Source organism: Bidens hawaiensis, unplaced genomic scaffold (genome assembly GCF_021521415.1).
Source record: "Bidens hawaiensis isolate Kalapana, Puna unplaced genomic scaffold, B.hawaiensis_p1.1 tig00056244_1, whole genome shotgun sequence".
NCBI classification, from domain to species: Eukaryota; Viridiplantae; Streptophyta; class Magnoliopsida; order Asterales; family Asteraceae; genus Bidens; species Bidens hawaiensis.
In genome coordinates, this window is record NW_027500146.1 from 48,122 (window position 1) to 67,999 (window position 19,878).

The 19,878-nt window shown below is 41.5% G+C and overlaps 1 protein-coding gene, 1 non-coding gene and 1 pseudogene across 2 annotated transcripts; all 3 read left to right on the forward strand.

Annotated features, from left to right (window-relative positions):
• The first annotated feature begins 601 nt into the window (after positions 1-601).
• LOC143601433 (cyclin-dependent kinase F-4 pseudogene) lies at positions 602-1,628 on the forward strand (annotated as a pseudogene).
• Positions 1,629-6,039: 4,411 nt separating this feature from the next.
• Positions 6,040-17,994, forward strand: LOC143601430 (tRNA:m(4)X modification enzyme TRM13-like). Its single transcript, XM_077078842.1, has 10 exons — positions 6,040-6,110; positions 6,205-6,270; positions 6,378-6,558; positions 15,616-15,737; positions 16,636-16,876; positions 16,964-17,021; positions 17,096-17,182; positions 17,281-17,388; positions 17,472-17,586; positions 17,678-17,994. Exons 1-10 carry the CDS (start codon positions 6,040-6,042, stop codon positions 17,871-17,873), a joined length of 1,245 nt encoding a protein of 414 aa, XP_076934957.1. The 3' UTR covers positions 17,874-17,994.
• A 117-nt stretch (positions 17,995-18,111) lies between these two features.
• On the forward strand, positions 18,112-18,184 carry TRNAF-GAA (transfer RNA phenylalanine (anticodon GAA)). Its single transcript has one exon. It is a non-coding gene; the product is annotated as a tRNA-Phe (tRNA).
• Positions 18,185-19,878: the final 1,694 nt, after the last annotated feature.

The window sequence follows — 19,878 nt, forward strand, 5'->3', positions numbered from 1 at the left end:
TAAACCATAAACCAAACCGTTTGCTATGGTTTGAACATTCGAAAACCGGCTGACCAAAAGTAATGATTGATTCAAACGTTTTCAAGGTTTCAAACAAACCTTAAACATCCACAATTATTACATAATCACTGTGATATTTGTTTCCCGTCGCATCATGCGGACACCCGTCTAGTTTTTAAATACTTAAGGGTATAACTATCAATATTAAATGGGGGTGTGTCAGTTGCATACCTTGATAAACGTATATTATTATAACTATAATATATAATTTATAAATTTCAAATAATTTAAATATCTAGGGTAATATCATTGCTTAAAATAAAAATAATCACTAACATAAAATATTACGATATTTGAATAAGATACTTTTAAAGAGCAATTAATTAATTTTATACGGAAATATATGGGCAAGTGAGAAAAATCCTCAAGGAGTTGTATAAATAAGCAAGCACTACTTCACAAATATAACAATAATCAATTTCAGTTCTCTTCAATCCCTTTGTTGATTCCTTGTTCCGTAAGTAATAATCATTTATTTGCAGCGTTTCTTTCTTTCTTTATTATAATCTTTAAAACTTTTGTACGTATAGGCAGTAGTACTATGGACAAGTATCAAATAATCTCAAAACTTGGTAGTGGTTCATTCGGTGTTGTTTGGAAGGCCTTCAATAAGCAGACTTATTAAACCATGGCGATCAAGAAACTGTTAACAAAGTACGAATCATCGAACAATATCATGATGCAAAGAGAAGTGAAAGCACTCATATTCAACAACCATGAAAACATCGTCAAACTCAAGGATTTAATCAATGATGATAACACCATCTTCCTCGTATTTGAATGCATGCAAGGCAGTCTCTACGATCTTATGGTTTATCGATCAACGCCGTTCTCAGAAGCCGAGGTTAGACACGTCTGCTTTCAAATCTTTAGAGGTCTTGCATGCTTGCACCGCAATGGCTACATGCACCGTGACCTAAAGCCGGAAAATGTTCTAGTTTCCAATGATGTAGTTAAGATAAGTGATTTTGGTGCTGCATGCGAGATAGATGATGGGCCGTACACAGATATCGTTACAACAAGTTGGTATCGTGCCCCTGAGGTGTTTCTGCATTCAGAGAGAGACTTACAATTCGGCTGTTGATATGTGGGCGATGGGCGCGATAATGTTTGAGCTATTCACCTTTCGACCATTGTTTCAAGGTTCTTCCGATCCACACGTATTCCATAGAATCTGCTATGTGTTAGGCGCCCCGACGAAAAGTTCCTGGTTCGAGGGACTTGAACCGGAAAGAAACATGAAGTATGAGTTTCCAGACTTTCCTGGAGTGTGGTTTTCTGAATTGTTACCGATGGCAAGCTCTGAAGCGGTTGATCTGATCGGTTCACTTATTTCATGGTCTCCACATGCGCGGCCCACGGCTATGGAGGCACTTCAACATCCTTTCTTTGGTGGTTGTTACCTTCAGGACACCGAGCCTTGCTCACCACCTGTGTTTGAAAAGTTGATGGAGAAGAGATCAAGTTTGAGAAGTTTTGAAGACGTTGCGGATGCGTGTGATGATGATCTGATTTGTATGCTTCCCGAAAATCCCTTCGAATTTATGATGGAGAAGAAGTGTGAATAATTAGTTGCAATTTGAACGCCACTTTTGTATTGTTTTAGTTTAGGGTTTAACTCGGATCAAACTGTGAATTTTGTGAATTTGCTTGTACGTACTTAATTTGTTTTGGTTAATCAGTATTTTTCAGGTTAGAGATTTCTAGAAATTACAGATTAGAGCCGATATGCGGAGGAGAGGACACGGCTGATCATTTATTTCTCTTGTGGTTTGGCCAAATTACATGGCAAGTAATCTCGCAATGGTATAAAATCCCGAGCATTTCTGCTTTTAGTATCAAGGATATCTTGGACCTACACATATACAGTGGTTTGGAGAAGAAGGCGGCTAAGGGCTCTACATGCTATTAGTTTAATATAATATGGTGTTTATGGAAGGCTCGGAAGGCTTTGGTCTTTGATGGGAAGCCGGATGTCTTGACAAATTTGGTTGATAAGATAAAGGTGATAGGATTCCATTGGATCCGGAAAAGGTCGAGATCTTTGTCTTTGTCTTGGGATGATCGGAGGGGGTTCAATATGTAATTGAGTGGTTTGTTGTGTTTTGTTGCTGGTGTATTTTGTCCGGTCACTTGTTGTGTTGCTTTCTTTTTCTAATAAATTTCTTTTGTAATTCAAAAAAAAAAAATTTGAATCCAAAATGTTTCTTATATGTGGTATGGACCGTATGGTAATCAACTCTTAACAATTAATGAACTATAAAATTTGTGATGAAGGAGTTGAAAATGCAAACAATTTACTAACCTCTTGTCAGTTCGCTAATCGGATTTGGTATCTTGTTAATTAGTTCCATGGTGCAAAATTCCTACAACATTTGCATTCGGTGTTGGTGACTAATTCACGATTCACAAATCAGCCTCGCTATGCTATAAAAGAAGAAGATTATAAGGAATTATATTGATAACATGTTAGTGCATTTGAAAATTGGAAGTCAAGAAACGGGGCAAATTTTTTTAACAAAGAGTCATAATGGAATCTAAGGTGGTTGAGGACATTAAATATTTGGCATTCTTTTGGATAAAAGAATAAGTTTTTCATTTAAAATGTTAAAGTGGATTGATTGGTGTAATTTCTCATTTTATGTTGTTTTTGTAATTTTTTAGCCCTGGCGTTTGACTAGTTTGGTCGTTTTATATTGAAAGTTGCCGTTCGAACAAAAAATTATTAATAGAAGGCAACATCTTGGTTGGTTTTATTGGTTCTAATTTTGTAAAAAGGCAAAACAAACTATAGTAGTGTTTAATGAATTGAAGTCGTTATTCAAATAAAGAGTTTTTTTACTAACGCAAATCACTTATATTTTGATGATTTGTAATTGAAAAAACTCTTACGCCCAAAACCCTAATATACCGTGTAAGAAAATTTGCAATAAGTAGTGTAAAAAAACAATCGACGTACTACTTGATAAACTATTAGTCATGATCATGTGTTCAGTTGCATACTTTAACAAACTAATATTACTAAATACAATTTATAAACTTCAAATAATTTAAACTAGTATTTTGACCCCCTGCGTCGTGGGGGGTTACGAAACCATAAACAAAGTTCGGATTTTGGTGATCGAGAGACAATAAAATCTTCTCGATTTTGATATGACTTTATAAAATGATAAAAGTAATACAAAGTTTTCAATCTTGTACAAAAGTAACATAAAATGTACAATTAAGACATAGAAAGTATCACAGTTTTCAAATCAAACATTTAAAATAAATCAAAAAATATTAACTCATTCTTACAATGACTACTCTTTCAGTAAATAATAACTTTCCAATTTGTGGTTAAATAGTGTACATTTTGGAAACATTGTGTAAGATTAAAATATATATACCTCTTTCTAATGGGCTGTATATTGACTCCAATCGCCAATACCTTGCAGGTCGCTCAACCGCTCAATCTCAACCATGTAATCTTAGACATGCCCACCCTTATTATAGATTTAATCATTTTGCATATCTATTATAAAAATTAATGACGTAGGAGCTAAGTAGCACGGAAACGGGTACGAGACCAGGATACGGGACGTTACGGGTACGAGAAACGACAAAAATCAAAAATCCAAGATACGGGTACAGGAAGAGCACTACAAAAAAAATATTAAAAAAATACAAATATATTAAATAAAGTCCAAAATAGATTTATATTGATATAAAGTTCAAACTCCAAAAAAACACTATATCAACCATAGGTTTATATTAATTATCATTTATCAATAATCAAATCGTTTTCAAACTCTGGTTCATGTAGCGAGGGATCGGCAACCTCCAAAAACCCAACATCTTCCATTGAATCGAAAGCATCTCTACCCATATCCCACATCTTTACATCATCATTCAGGTTCCTTGACAAAAGACAAAGATTATTGTGGACATACACCAAGTCTTCAGCACGAATTGTAGTTGATCAATTTGTTCCTCCTAAGCGAGTGAATGAATGCATAAGTACTCCAATTACGCTCGGCACAAGAAGAAGAACTAGGTTGTCCAAGTAATTTAAAAGCCATAGTCTGGAGAAAAGGAGTTTGAGCACCAAAGTTAGCCCACCAGTTATTGGGTTCCATAATACCCATATGTGTAATGCATGTTAAATCCTTAAAAAGACCACTCTTCATTGAAAACTTTGCATACTCATCAAGAACTTTGTTATACTCATCATCATTAGGAAATAATCTTCGAAAACATTTCATCCTTTCTTGTGAAATTTCTTCGTCCCTATGTGGAGTAAGTCTTTTAGAATCCTCAATTAGCCATGTATCACTATAATATCTACAACATTCAAAAGTCAAAACGTAAGTAAAGAATAGAAATCAAGCATATAGTTTAAAATCATATACATGGGATTTAAAGAGTAAGCTAAACAATGTAGGGGGTGTTATTCTTCACCCATCGACCCTGTAAAATATCATGCACAACATCATAAAAGGGACTTAATTCAGACATCCAACGTTTTTCTTTCTTGTAGATTTCAATCTTCACTTTCTCAATCATCGAATCCCACATCTCATACACAAAATGTATACTTGGTTGTTGGTGTCAAAAACTCTAATCATCTCATATATAGGTCAAATGAAACTAAGAACATAAATACTTTTTCCCACCATTCATCGTCCACAATCTTTTCTTTAACAAAGTTTGCTTTCACATTGTCATCTTCTCAATAAGAAGACCATTCGCTTATAACCATAGCTTGAAAACCTCTTTTGATAAGTTTCAATCTCTTTAGCATCACAATGATGGAGACAAAGCGAGTATCGACAACCGAAAATAGTCTAATAGGAGAAAACTTGTTGAAAATCGAGTCTCATGTTATGGTTCATGATAAAAATTTATATTGCAAGCGCCTGTGTGAACTTCTTTTATCCATTTGCACTCGTCATATGGTGTTGTATTTGTTTCCACACACCTTGGTGAACAAATGTCTTCAAAACAAAATTAAGCGTATGAACAACACATGGTGTCTAATAGATGTGAGGAAACTGACTCTCTATAATCTCTCCAGCCGCCTTACAATTTGTTGCATTGTTATTAATGATATGCAACATTTTGGTGACCAATTTCATTGATGACTTCTTTCATCAAATCAGCAATAAAAAACTATCTTTTACATCCCAAAACAATTCACTGTCTTTAAAAACATAGGACCACTGCGTGAGGTAGCCATGAAATTGATTAGAGGCTTTCTTGTAGCCTGTAGGATCACTCCAACCATCACTCACAATAGTCACACATTTTTCTTTCCATGAAAACCCAACTGGTTCCAATAGCCGGTGAACATTCTATTTTTCTTTTTGTAGTAATGTTGTTCTGAGCTTATTATAACTAACAATTTTATTATCAGCAACAAACCAAAAAGCCCTAACATAATGTGAATTTATTGCAAGATTAAAAGGTAAACCTTATGTATAAAACATTCATTAAATAATTATTTAAATAATAACGGGTTCATTTGGACAAACATTTGTAAATGAGTTCATTTTGAACACCACAAATTAATTAACAGACTTAGCATGTTAAAAACGGATAAATACATTAAACTTATTAACTTGAAAGAAGTATAAAAAACAAAAAATAAAATTCAATGCCACCCATGGGTCATCACCATTTTTTGTATCCAAAGCATATAACCGAACATTTTTACTTTTTAATGAGATCAAATTAGTTTTTAATACCATCAACCTATTTTAATTAGGGTTGTTTGAGACAGGACTGTTCACGAATCAAGTTGAATCAAACGCATGCATGCTCATACTCGATTTGATTTGATTAAACTTAAAGAAACGAACGATATTTTTATGCTTGAACTTCGCTTGATTTGGAACCGAGCGGTTTGATTTTGCTCGAGGCTTGAGCCATATCGAACAAGCTTTTTCCTAGTCTCCAGCTTGGTATATCCCACCGGCGACAGTTTTAGGGTTCAGGCGAATGTCGAGCCGCTGCAAGTTCTGGCTACCGAAGAAGAGATTCTGTGCAATTCCTCCTATCGCTAATTCCGAGTAATCTAAACATTAACAATTATTATTAATTATTAATTAACCATTAACTAACCGCAACTTTACCTCCTTAATCATCTCTGTTATCTAATTTCAGGTTTTGCGGTAATCATTCCAAACGGTCCGATGACGTATGGATTCTATGCTCAATTGATCCCTCACAGTAACTCTCACTTCTTATTAATTATTATCAATAACCTAATTCCCTATTTTACTATTATTATTATTATTATTATTATTATTATTATGTGTATATGAATTATGGATCAGCTCTGTACTGGAATCGAACCTTGAGTCTCACCTTAAACGTTGCCCGTTGCTTAAGCATAAGAACTCGCTGTCTCTCCAACCTTTTTATCGAAAAGGTATTAATGGAGGCGGTGAAGAAGACGATCATGAAGGTGTTACTTCCGAGTCAAAGAGGATGGCTGTGCAGTCCATGACTGAAGAGGTAGGTCCCAGCAGAGCCCAGTTGGACCCGCAAGACTCACCTTAAACAGGGACGTCTGCGCAGAGACCAACTGGATCCGCAGGACCAACCATGCTCAGAGACGTGACGTCCTTACGCGCAGTATGCAAGCTGGTCCCGCAGGAAATGCCTCCCATGGTGAAGGACTCCGCCTGTTCCCGCAGCCTCGGATACAAGCCATGAGGGAAGGCCACCCGCGCAGCATGGCTACACGCACTAGGTACTTAGCTCTCGATCATTCAGTGTCACCTGAAGGAATGAGCAAAGCCGGGAGCAATCCCGCACAGAGGCGGGAGGGGGAATACTCCCGCCCAAATAAGCCAGTCTGTATACTGAAGGACCTTTTACTGTACCTGACGAGGTATGGGCGAAAGATCTGATCAGGGATACGACAGCTCACTGATACAGTATGGCGAGCAGCATGCTCCTGTACTGTATCACTATTAAGCCGCTGCCTACTCACCAACTACTGTCATACCACGTGCGTAGCCGGCAGTTGGTGGAAAGGGAATAGTATACAGCAGGCCTGGTCGCTATCAGCCGCTGCATACCCACCAACTACCAGCAGGGCACGTGCGTAGGCTACTGTTGATGAACAGGAACACTGTTGCAGCCGGCCATACCTCCTTGGAAACCTACATCCGGCTATAAATACCCCAAATGGTATGATCATCTAAACACAACATATCTTACTACATTATCATCATATTATACCTGATATCTGCTCTAGCAATCTCTTAATATACTTTTATATTTAAAGAGCAATCTAGTCTGATTCTCACGCCGGAGGGTGGTCACAAGGAGGAACCCCCCCCTTCTCAGTGACGAGCTCACGGTGTCTGTTTTGCAGGTTATCAGAAGAACCATCTTCCAAGGGTCTAACCCCTCGTGGGAAACATCTCTCCAACCCCAAGGTTACCAGTAATCTGCCCGGGGTCCGGTTAGTGTTTCTTCATTGGCGCCATCCGTGCATAAATCTAGAACTTTATTTTTCTCCAGTTTTTTCAAACATCTACAAAGATGGTTAGAGAAATTCCGGTAACCATAACCCCTGCTACTAGGGGGAATACCGGCAACACAGTTTTTACGAACACTACCCCGGCTACCGAAGCCGGGGCAAGTGAAGTAAATTTTACGAACACTACCCCACTTACCAAAGCTGGGGCAAGTGCAGTAAATGATCGCCTACTGGGATCCACTGATACCCAGGTTGAGAAACGAAGACTCCCCCGCCAAACTCTCGATGAAGTTAAGGCATGGGCGGAGGCACGACAAAAGGAATTCCAGGCTGAGTTGGACGAACGCTTGCGTTCCGTGCAACAGGCCGACGAATTCGAATACTGGGAGGATGACTCGGAGGAATCCGACTCCGACGCGAACCCTCGCCATAGGGCAAAAGGGAAGCATAAGGAAACGGAATCCCAACCGAAAAGGCATTTTGGACAAGCCTTCAAACCAAAAAGCACAGGTGGAAGTCCACGAGACTTCTCTAAAACGTTCAGACCAAACGTTGCAAATGCAGGAACGTCCAAATTTGCAAGGGACATTGCTGAAGCAATCGCCCCAAAGAGTGCCAAACAAATGCCCAACATAGGCACATATGACGGTATATCTGATCCAGACGATCATTTGAACAGGTTCACAGCAGGGGCAACCGTCAGCAATTGGACGGAACCCACGTGGTGTTACATGTTCCAAATGACGCTGGTTGGGGCTGCTAGAGCATGGTTCGATCGTCTACCGGTCAACCACATCTACGACTGGGCAGACTTCCAACAAAAGTTTAGCCAACACTTCAGCCAGCAACGGAAGTATACCGAGGAGCAATGGACAATCCTCAAATGCATACGAGAGGAAGACGAATCTCTGCCAAACTTCATCACTCGCTTCAACTCAAAGAAGCTAAGTTTGGGCAATATCAGTGAAGATTTTGTTCGCGCTGCCTTCATCCAGGGCGCACATGACCCAGAGCTCATCCGCACCCTAACAGGTAAAGATGGCATGCCATCCACATGGGATGGCATCATGACAGCAGCAAAACGCTATGCGGAAACAGAGAAACAACTGGGTAGAGATCTCCCACAGAGCACAAACCTCTACACCCAGAGGACGAGAGAAGACAACGTCCTCACCGCCCGATTAAATAAAAAACGAAAGCTAGGCATCTGGCAGTCAAGGGTAAACTTTGACACCTCATCCGGCTTGCAAAATCGGTTGGGCGGAAGGGATAATGTACAGTCGCACCGGAACTCCAGATGGACGCCACTCACCAAAAGCGTCACTGAGATATTCGCCACTGAAGGGCTCCCATGGCCAAAACCGCCAATAATCCGACATCGTCACGATGCAGATCGGAGCAAATACTGTGACTTTCACAAGACAAAGGGCCACAACACTGAAGAATGCATAGATGTAAAAGATATGGTCGAAGCATTTGTCAGAGATGGGACGCTCGCGCACCTCGTGGCGTAATAAAGGCTGAGCAGGCGGGTGCGTATAGAACCCCAGCTGGGGAAAACACGAATCAATTCCAGCTTCAAAATCGAGACTACATGCTGCGTAAAGAACGAGATCCCGAACCAGGTGCGTATCGGCTCGATGGCACTCCCATCCCAACAAGGAAGGGAGCTCATTTACACAGTTTGCATGTAAATCAATTCCAATTTGTAAAGAAAAGGCCAAGAGCCACTTCTAATGGAAATGATTCTCTTAAGAATATCGAAGCTGATGATTTTACATTTAATACTTTTCTGGACACTAATATGCCGGTTTTCACCGCATAATTACGTGAAGTCATTGCATGGGAAGGCGGTCCTACCCGCACGAACCCAATAACGTGACAAACCTTCACGCAGGTCAGTTGAAGGGGAAAAAGTTCAGCACCCAAAAATGAAAGTGCCGGTCTATCCGCATGAATCATTAACGAAACTGAATAATAACCTAACAACCGCGCGTCGAACGGTTAAAACTATCCAACACTGGTGACGGCATTCACATTACGTGAAGTCGTTGCGTGGGAAGGCGGTCTTACCCGCACGAACCCAATAACGTGGCAAACCTTCACGCAGGTCAGTTGAAGGAGAAGAGTTCAATTATTCCATTAAATGAAAGTGCCGGTCTATCCGCATGAATCATGAAAGGAAAATGAACACTAACCTATCGACAACCGCGCGTCGAACGGTTCAAAACAAAATTCTTAAAAAGGTAAGAAAAACCTACACGCAGGTCAGGTATGGGTAAAGTTTTGCCATCCTACTAAGTGCAAGTGAGGTTCTACCCGCACAATCACGAAAGAGGAAGCAAAACTTCACACCTATTATCAACCACGTTCAAAGGTTAACTTATCCTCAAAAGGCAAGAAAAACCTACACGCAGGTTAGATAAAAGTTAAAGTTTAGCCATCCTACCAAGTGCAAGTGACGGTTCTACCCGCACAATCACGAAGGAGGAAGCGAAACTTTAACCCACTATCAACCACGTTCAAAGGTTCTTATTCTAAACACTTGGAAAATTGCTAATTTAAACTAAGTATGCAAGTCATAAGTTTATAAAGCAAGGAACCCAAAGAAGGAAATAACAATCTTATACGCAAAAAGATTAATATTTCAAGAATATATTACAAGAATGGCCGGGTAACTACCCGCCTAAAAGAAAAAATAAAAAACTATACAAGTCTTAGCAATGGGAAGGGATCTTCAGGATCAAGCCTCAGGGCCGCTTCCACTTGGACCCGCTCCGTCAGAAGAACGGGGTGGTTCGAGGAACGCTTTGAGGACAGCTAACCCATCATCAGCAGCAGCTACTTCGTCCACCTTCTCCACCACTGGATGCGGGAAGGCGGCGTATTGGTTCAATGCTTGCTCATAAATGGCTTCAGTATCCACATTGAACAAAGGGAAGTTGGAAGGCGGGACGCCTTTCTCAACAAACCCTAGACCAAGCATGAAGCCGGCCTTTTCCCCATCATCATGAGAAGCGTTGAGGGCTGCGGTCATAGCATCATCGTAAGAGGTCTCTGAAAAGACCCGACGCACAACCTACAAAGAAAACACAAGTATTAGAACCTTTTCTTACAAAAGAAATGCGTGAAGATAAATCTAAACATACCTGAGGCAACGCTTCTCGAAGAAGCCATCGGAGGGCAGCTTGAGCTTCGGTATGGGCGCGTTCGGCTTCGCTCTTGTTAAGGTTGGCAAGTAAAACTTCCTTAGCGGCAGCCTCTTCGACGCCCTTAAGCTTCCGCTGGGTCTGGTCAAGCACCCCCCTTTGGTCCAAGATTTCCTGGAGTTTCTTGGCATCTTCCATTGCCAAGGCATCATGAGCGCGTTGGAGAGCCTCTAATTTGGCCTTGAGCTCCTCATTCTCCACACGCAAAGGCTCAGCAACGGCTTCAGCCTTGGCAGCCCTCTCGGTTGCGTTTCGCGCAGTCTCCCTGGCCAGCCGAAGCTGTTCATTCACAGCTTGGGCAGCCTTGGAGCGGGCCTCGAGTCGCGCCTGAACTTCAACCTCGAGGGCCTTGAAGGCCTTCTCCTTGTCGGCGGCAGCTGCCGCCAGCTGTTGGTTCTCCTCCCGAAGAGCACGCGCCTCAGATATGTCCTTGGCGTGAGCTGCTTTCAACTTGTCGTTTTCACGACAAAGCAGCTCGACGCGCGGCTGCATCCGGGCCTGGAGAACCCGAAGCTCATTAGTTAGCCTACCCTCCTGGTAGCTAACCATGGCTTCCCCCAACGCGCCCGGAGGAGCAGCGTGGCGAGCCCAGTCCACGCACTCCACGGGTGTGCGAAGGGTTGTTCCTCGGCGTATGTTCCATCGAGGAACATACACTTCATTGGAATCCGACACTGCAAAAGAAACAAAAGCAGTAAGGAAAAGATGATGAAAAACATAAGGGAAAAAGAAAGGAACCCTACGCACCTGTAGGGTCAATGACAGGCCGATAGCCGCCAAACCCATCACCTGAACCTAAAGGAAATCCATCCAACAGGTCAGGCAGACGGGAAGGTGGCAAAGATCGGCGTGAAGCCCTGCGCGTACCTGATGGTCCGGCCATCGGTGCCGGTGGCGCGGGCATGGTGGCAGCCGCCGTGGTCGCCGTCGTTGTCTCCGCCGCGGTCGCCGCCTCCTTAAAAGCAGCAGTAACCGCCGGTTCCGTGAAGGATGCTGTAAAAATCGCACTCACGGCCGGCGGTGACGTCATCACTACCGGAACAGCTGGCTCAAAGGAATGAGCAACTGGACCAGCGGATGCAGACGCAGGCGCCTGGGTCGACGCCTCAGGAAGGCTGACCGAGCCTACCGTCATTGGCGGGGAGGTATTCCCCTGCGGTTCACCCCGGAATGCGTCAACACCCACGCCTGCACAAAGAAGAAAGTGTTAAATTTATAGTGATAAATCTGCAGACATTATGATTATACTTACGGGTTTTCTTGACCCTGAACGTACGGACGGGCGGGGAGGAACCCGATGGAGCCGGCCTCTTGGTACCGGTCACCGTCGTCTTCATTGGTTCTCCGGAGGTAACGGTCGTAGCCTCCGGAGCAGTGCTCTTCTCACCACCGGGCTTCCCCGCCACCTCTTCACTATCTGACTCCGAGTCAGAGAGAACCACTGGATCAGCTGTGGAGGCCTTCTCCTTCCCCTTCACGCCGGCAGCAGCCTTCTTCTTCCGCACAAGGGGAGGACCATCTGCGGATTCCTCAGAAGAAGACAGGATGTAAGGATTTCCAGCAACGGGTACAGCATTGAGGGGTTCAGGATAGAATATCTCCTTACCTGGCCGCCGGTGGCTCAGGATCTCTTGGCCCGGCGGATAGACCTCCACAAACCTATCCGCCGTTTGCTCCAGGATGGGCAACTCATTGTCGTCCAGAGCACGAGTGCCCACCCGCACGGGACTGTCAGCCTCCCGCGGGAACAGGAGCGACTCCAAATTATTCCCCTCTGAAAGAAAAGAAACAGTTAGAAAATAAACTAATATCAGCAAGAAAGACAAGACATACCATAAGGAATAGAGTTCAAACCGTATTCGAGAAGGATAGGAAACCGGGACGCATCCTTCCATACCCGGCTCATCCCCAGCAGCACCATCCCGGACTCCGCAAACCGGTAAACCGGAGATTGGACCCGGGATATCTTCGCGAACCATTCCGCCTCCTGGTAACTGGAAGCATGAAGGCTCGGAAGCGCTTGACCCTTCTTGAACTTCATAGCAATGGGGATGGCGCGGGCAGAGATGTAGAAGAACTCCCGCTTCCACGATCGGAGACTGCGCTCGGTCACGCAGATCTTCAAACCCTTAATACGGGTTGTCAGGGTGTACCACCCCTGGACGCACCTCCAAGTATAGAAGGTCATCAGGCGGTCCACATAGGGCTCAATACCCAGAATCCGGCACACCCACTCGAAGTGCCGGACCTTGGCAATCGCCATCGAATGCACCTCGGTCAGGTGCACACCGTGCCTCTCCAGGACACGATACATAAACTTTGTCAATGGAAACCTAAGGTTCCCATAAACAAAGAATGCAGCATATACCCCAATCTTGCCACTGGGGGCATCGTACACAGTCTGGTGGGATTCAGGAAACTCAGGCTCGAGAGACTCGAGCATGAACTTCCTGACTATGTACTGGTACTGATCGAGAGGTAGAGCACACTGGCACTCGCCAGCAGTACTCCTATCGTCGGCTACAGCTTCAGCATCATGAGAAGACATTTTTGCAGAAAGAAGAGTGATTTCGGGAAAATGCTTGCCTGAAAAAGGGGAGTATTTGCCGGAAATCACTAAGAAGAAGAAGAAGAGAGGTGAAAGTGTGGATTACAAAGGGGCCTCTCCCCCTTTATATACTAATCGCAATTAATGCGGTGAATTTAATGCGGAGGAGAGAGAAATCGAAGGTGCAATGAAACTATGACACGTGGCAAAAAGCAGGCTGGCAACAGCTGTTGACAGGACGCGTGCCAGTAATTTGCGGCCACGCGCCCGAAAAATCGTGCCCACGCGCCAGGAAAAGCGTCTGGAATGACCATGTTCTGTCACGTCACCATAACTTCCTGCACGTCCTGACACAGTCAGAAGAAACCGTCGCACGACGTTTCAGAGGTTTGGACTGTTCTTATCTTTCCACCAACTCTTCGAATTTCAAAATTCAAAATTTAAAAATATTAAAAAGTAAGCGGGAAAATACCCCTTACCCCTTGGCAAACAAGTAACCGTTAGACGGATGCGGGTACAGTGTAAAGGCAAAACCCTTCACATACCTAGCACCCGCAGGAAATTGAAGCCAAGTAAACCTTGGCGAACAAGTAACCGTTAGACGGATGCGGATACAATGTAAAGGCAAAATCCTTCACATACCTAGCACCCGCAGGGAATTGAAGCCAAGTAAACCTTGGCGAACAAGTAACCGTTAGACGGATGCGGGTACAGTGTAAAGGCAAAACCCTTCACATACCTAGCACCCGCAGGGAATTGAAGCCAAATATTCCTCGGCAACCAAGTAACTATAAGACAGGTGCGGGTACAGTGTAAAGGCAAAACCCTTCACATACCTAGCACCTGCAGGGAATTGACGCTAGGAATACCTTGGAAGTAAAGTAACCGTAAGACGAGCGCTGGTACAGTGTTAAGGCAAAACCCTTTACATACCTAGCGCTCCGCTGGGAATTGAAACCAGGAAGGATCTTCTGGGCAATGCTTGCGGAAACGGAAATAACATCCCCGCATAGCGGGAACGTTGAGAACTACGTTGTTTGAAGCTCCAGGATGGAATTGGTGGTTTTAACATAATTGATCACTATGTTCAAAACTACCAAAACCTCATGGAGAATCCACACAACTAGGACTCAATGCTCCTGACTTGCGAGGAGGTTACAGACCTACCCGCATCATACCCAAAGACCAAGCAGGAAACTCGGGCATTTCTGCAAGTGACAAGGACTTCCCATGGAAAACCTTACAAAACCCTTTTCAAAACCCTTTGCTTAAGTCCAAAAGTTCACCTCACTTTATTAAACACGCATGAGAAGAACATTGGACTGGGGGGACTTGAAGAGGTAGGTCCCAGCAGAGCCCAGTTGGACCCGCAAGACTCACCTTAAACAGGGACGTCTGCGCAGAGACCAACTGGATCCGCAGGACCAACCATGCTCAGAGACGTGACGTCCTTACGCGCAGTATGCAAGCTGGTCCCGCAGGAAATGCCTCCCATGGTGAAGGACTCCGCCTGTTCCCGCAGCCTCGGATACAAGCCATGAGGGAAGGCCACCCGCGCAGCATGGCTACACGCACTAGGTACTTAGCTCTCAATCATTCAGTGTCACCTGAAGGAATGAGCAAAGCCGGGAGCAATCCCGCACAGAGGCGGGAGGGGGAATACTCCCGCCCAAATAAGCCAGTCTGTATACTGAAGGACCTTTTACTGTACCTGACGAGGTATGGGCGAAAGATCTGATCAGGGATACGACAGCTCACTGATACAGTATGGCGAGCAGCATGCTCCTGTACTGTATCACTATTAAGCCGCTGCCTACTCACCAACTACTGTCATACCACGTGCGTAGCCGGCAGTTGGTGGAAAGGGAATAGTATACAGCAGGCCTGGTCGCTATCAGCCGCTGCCTACCCACCAACTACCAGCAGGGCACGTGCGTAGGCTACTGTTGATGAACAGGAACACTGTTGCAGCCGGCCATACCTCCTTGGAAACCTACATCCGGCTATAAATACCCCAAATGGTATGATCATCTAAACACAACATATCTTACTACATTATCATCATATTATACCTGATATCTGCTCTAGCAATCTCTTAATATACTTTTATATTTAAAGAGCAATCTAGTCTGATTCTCACGCCGGAGGGTGGTCACAAGGAGGAACCCCCCCCCCTTCTCAGTGACGAGCTCACGGTGTCTGTTTTGCAGGTTATCAGAAGAACCATCTTCCAAGGGTCTAACCCCTCGTGGGAAACATCTCTCCAACCCCCAGGTTACCAGTATTCTGCCCGGGGTCCGGTTAGTGTTTCTTCAATGACTGAGCCTCAACTTATTAAGTTGATTGAAAAGATAAAATCTGTTCATGATTCGGTGTGTAAGGACATTCTGGATTCGTACATTGTCCCGGATGCTTGTAGGAGTTGGATTGACCGCGCCATTGACTGGTATGGCACGTGAAATGCAGCTTTTCTTTTATTTGTAGTGTATGCATTGCTATTGGAATTGTGCTTTACGTTAGAAATCTTGAATACTGTCTGTTGATCTCGAGCCAAATTAACCTGTAGAAGACATATTAAATGACTACTGTAGTTTTATATTAGCTTACACATTTGATTGATTAATAATGTATGTTGTCAAAAGTCCTTTGGGTGTGTGCTTAGGCCCTCTAGGCAAGGTGCAGGGAAAGCGCCTCGCTGCCATCCAGGTGATCGGGCGAGATTCCATCATTCCAGCCAAAATCCTGGCTAGATTATGCAAATTCCAGCAAACTCTTCTTATACATCCAAATATGACCTAGAACTAACCAAAACTAGCGCTAGGCAAGCCTAAAATATGTATAAAACCCCCAAACATGTTAATTTTATGCTATGCACTTTGCTTATCTCGGGCCCTCTCTTTTAAGTGTCTTGTGGGTAGGCCCAAGGGTCACCATTTGCGCCTTTGGTGCGCCTATTTCAGGGTCAATTTCATGAAAGTATGCTGCAAAGTATGTGCACTTTGACAACTATGTTAATTACTTATACATTTGTAATGACGCATACTAGTGCCTGTATATCAATACTTTGAGGGACGCTTACCTATTTCAGGGTCAATTTCATGACAGAATGCTAAAAAATATGTTCCCTTTCATGAAACTCTGTAACCATGTTATTCTTTTAACTGCTTTCACAGAATTTATATACCTGATTTATGTGTCTACATGGCATTCCTTGTCATGATTTATCCGATGAAACATAGAAGTGCTGTTTTGCTATGGTTTTTCTGTGTAGGAAATAGGAATCCATTTGTGTGTATGCGTGTTTTTTTTTTGTTGTTGTTGTTTCTTAATTAATGGAGTTACAGGAAAATACCATTTCAAGAAAAACATGTTATCCAGCAGGCATCAATTCTTGGAAACTTGGAGAAGCTTGGAGCATTGAATTCTTCTAGTATCGGGGAACAACTTCATTGTAACAGTCCATCTGCAGATTCTCCTGCAGTTGTTGAGTTTGGAGCCGGAAGAGGTTACTTGACACAAATGCTGGCAGACTGTTATGGGGTCTCAAAAGTCTTTTTAATTGAACGCAAATCATATAAACTTAAGGTCAGTGAAGTTGCTATTCAGACATCATTTTCTTTGTTTTCATTATTACATGTTAAAATCAGACAACTCATAAAGATCAATTTTTAGGCTGATCGAAGCTTGCGACAGAACGAGAGCTTGATATTAGAGCGGTTGAGAATTGATAGTAAGGATTTAATCCAAACTTGTATTGTTGATCTTATAGACCATTGTTTTATCTTTTCTTATTGTGTGTTGTAGTTGAGGACTTAAATTTGAATGCAATCGAGGCATTAAAAGGACTTCCTTATTTGGCGATTGGAAAACATCTGTGTGGACCTGCGACCGGTAATGGCTGTTTTTGCTTACTTTTGGGCGGTCCTAAAATTGTATCAAATGTTTTATTAGTTAATATAGTTATCACTTTGTGTTCTTTTAATTGGCAGATATGACGATAAGATGTTGTGTTGGGGAAGGTGTAGCCAAATCTAGTTTGAGAGGACTTTCTATAGCAACTTGTTGCCACCATCTCTGCCAATGGAAACATTATATCAGTAAAATCCGAATCCCAACGTTTTTTAAATTACGTTTGTTGCAAGTCTCATGAAAGTAACAATAATTGTTTCTCGGGTTGCAGATAAGGAGTTTTTCTTAAATTTGGAACTTACAAAAGATGATTTCCATGCAATTACATGGTTTACCAGCTGGGCAGTAGATGCAGACCACAGTTCAGACGTTGCTGATACAAACATGTAGGCGTCAGTCATTTTTCTAATTATGAAATTGTGAAATGACTCGTTACTTTATTTGAAGTGATGAATGCGTTTTGTTTGTGTTTGGCAGGGATACTGTTAAGGATATTGGTGGAGGTATTAATATGTTGGCTAGAGAGCGGGCTGATCTGGGGTTTATGTGCAAAGATATTATTGACGCAGGGAGGTTAACGTGGATGAGGGAATGTGGACTGGAATCCAAGCTTGTCAAATATGTTCCATCTAACATCTCTCCCGAAAACCATTTGCTCATCGCAAAGCGTTGAGGATCTTGATTTGGTTTCTGTTTTTCACCAAACAAAATTTTGTATTTTAGTTACTATGATTTGAGAAATAGAGATACAAACACACCATTTATGATTTAAAGTTAATTTAGAATTTGAACCATTTTGATACTATTTTAAGATGAAATTAGATTTTTTTTTAATTTTCTTGTTTTGTAATTTGATACATAAATCTAACTGAAAATAATACCTTTTATTTGCAGAAAGCTATATCACAGTTGCGGGGATAGCTCAGTTGGGAGAGCGTCAGACTGAAGATCTGAAGGTCACGTGTTCGATCCACGTTCACCGCATTATACATTTTTATGTGACGGTTTTTTATGTGGGTCAGTCTACACTCTACTCGTCTAGTTAATATATAGATAGTCGCTTTGTATTTATGTTTGTGATGCTGTTGCTATTTTAATTTCATGGCATATATTTAAAATTGTTGCTTTCATTCATTCAGATTAAAATAAGTGTGTTTATAACTATGAACAGGCGATTACCTACGTTTGATTTACCTGAGGTTAACGTGCATGAGCCTACATTACCTGAGTCGGTCAAGGTAAAAGTAGTGTTGCCTAAGCATGGTAAAGTATAGGCGTATTTCAAACTAAGCTTATCCAGATTTATCTAGTTATTTACATGTAACGTGCCTATCTCACCGAAGATGCCGGACAATGTGTTACACATAAATTACTTAAATCTAGAATTCATTTTTAAAACCCTCTTAATCTTAATTTTTAAAATTTATTTTTACAGTTATTCCTGTAAGATTGTAATAGCGTAATATAACAAAAATTCATTTATACCTTACGTCTCATTAATAAAAAAAAATGTTCAAACGATTACAAAAAATTATTTATACCTTTAAAAATTCTTCGTCCTTTAAAAACTCTCCAAAATTCATTCTTCAGTTATATATCTATTCAATCAATTTATATTTGTCTTATCTTTTTTTGTATTGAACTTTTCTTTTTCTTTCATATACAAAGTTAATTCATGTATATTTGAACGAGACATGAGTATTAGTCCGTAGTGCTAGTCCATACTTTACGAATTAGATCAGTGTTAAATTTGTTGTAAACCTTAAATTGAAAGGAGACGATGCTTGAAGTGACAAATATTTTATTTTGTAAGTGTTATGATGAACACATTTTCGATTGTATGTAGTGTAACTAGTGTTGTTGTTTGTAAATACCATCGGGTGGTTATACGATCCCGGATGATTAGTTTCTTGCAATACCGTTTGGTAGTTAATAAAATTTTTTACTTGTGGCTGAAAAAAAAAACACAAAGAAAGTTAAATTATATCGATTTGAATATAAAAAATCCAATATAAATTAAATACCGACTCACATTTATGGGTGTGTTTGGGATTCCTTATTTAAGGTGAAAAGAACTTTTGTGATAAGTTGAAAAGGTCTTGTGACTATTTGATAAGGAGTTTTAAAAAAAATGTTTAGATTAACATAAGTCAATAAGTTTTAAAAAAGGTGTTTGGATGTGTTAAGGAGATGGTGGAATAAGGGTGGAAATAATATTTTAAAACTATAAGAAGATAAGTTATGATATCCTAACTTATTCAAAACATATTTTTTTAGTCTTATTAATAAGGAGAAACTTATAAGAACTTATTAGTTCTCAAACACTAAAATGGAGAAAAAATGACTTATTCGTCTTCATAAGTTATATGGAGAGGAAAATAATGCCTTGTTCTTGAGTTTTTTAACCAAGGAAAGAAAAGGAAATGAGACGGAAGGATAAGAAAGGGAAGGGAAGGAAATGCAATTTCTTTTAATTAGGTGTGTTTTTAAGTTGAAAGGAAATTAGAGGAAAGAAAATGATAACTATGTTCTTAAGTGAGTAATATTGTAATTTGGCTTTTTATTCTTAGTAATTAGCCCATTTTTAAAAAGATAATTTATTAAGAAAAAACATTATTTTAATCACTTCATAAACTATAATCAGGTTTATTTCCTTTCAATCAATCAATCAATCAATC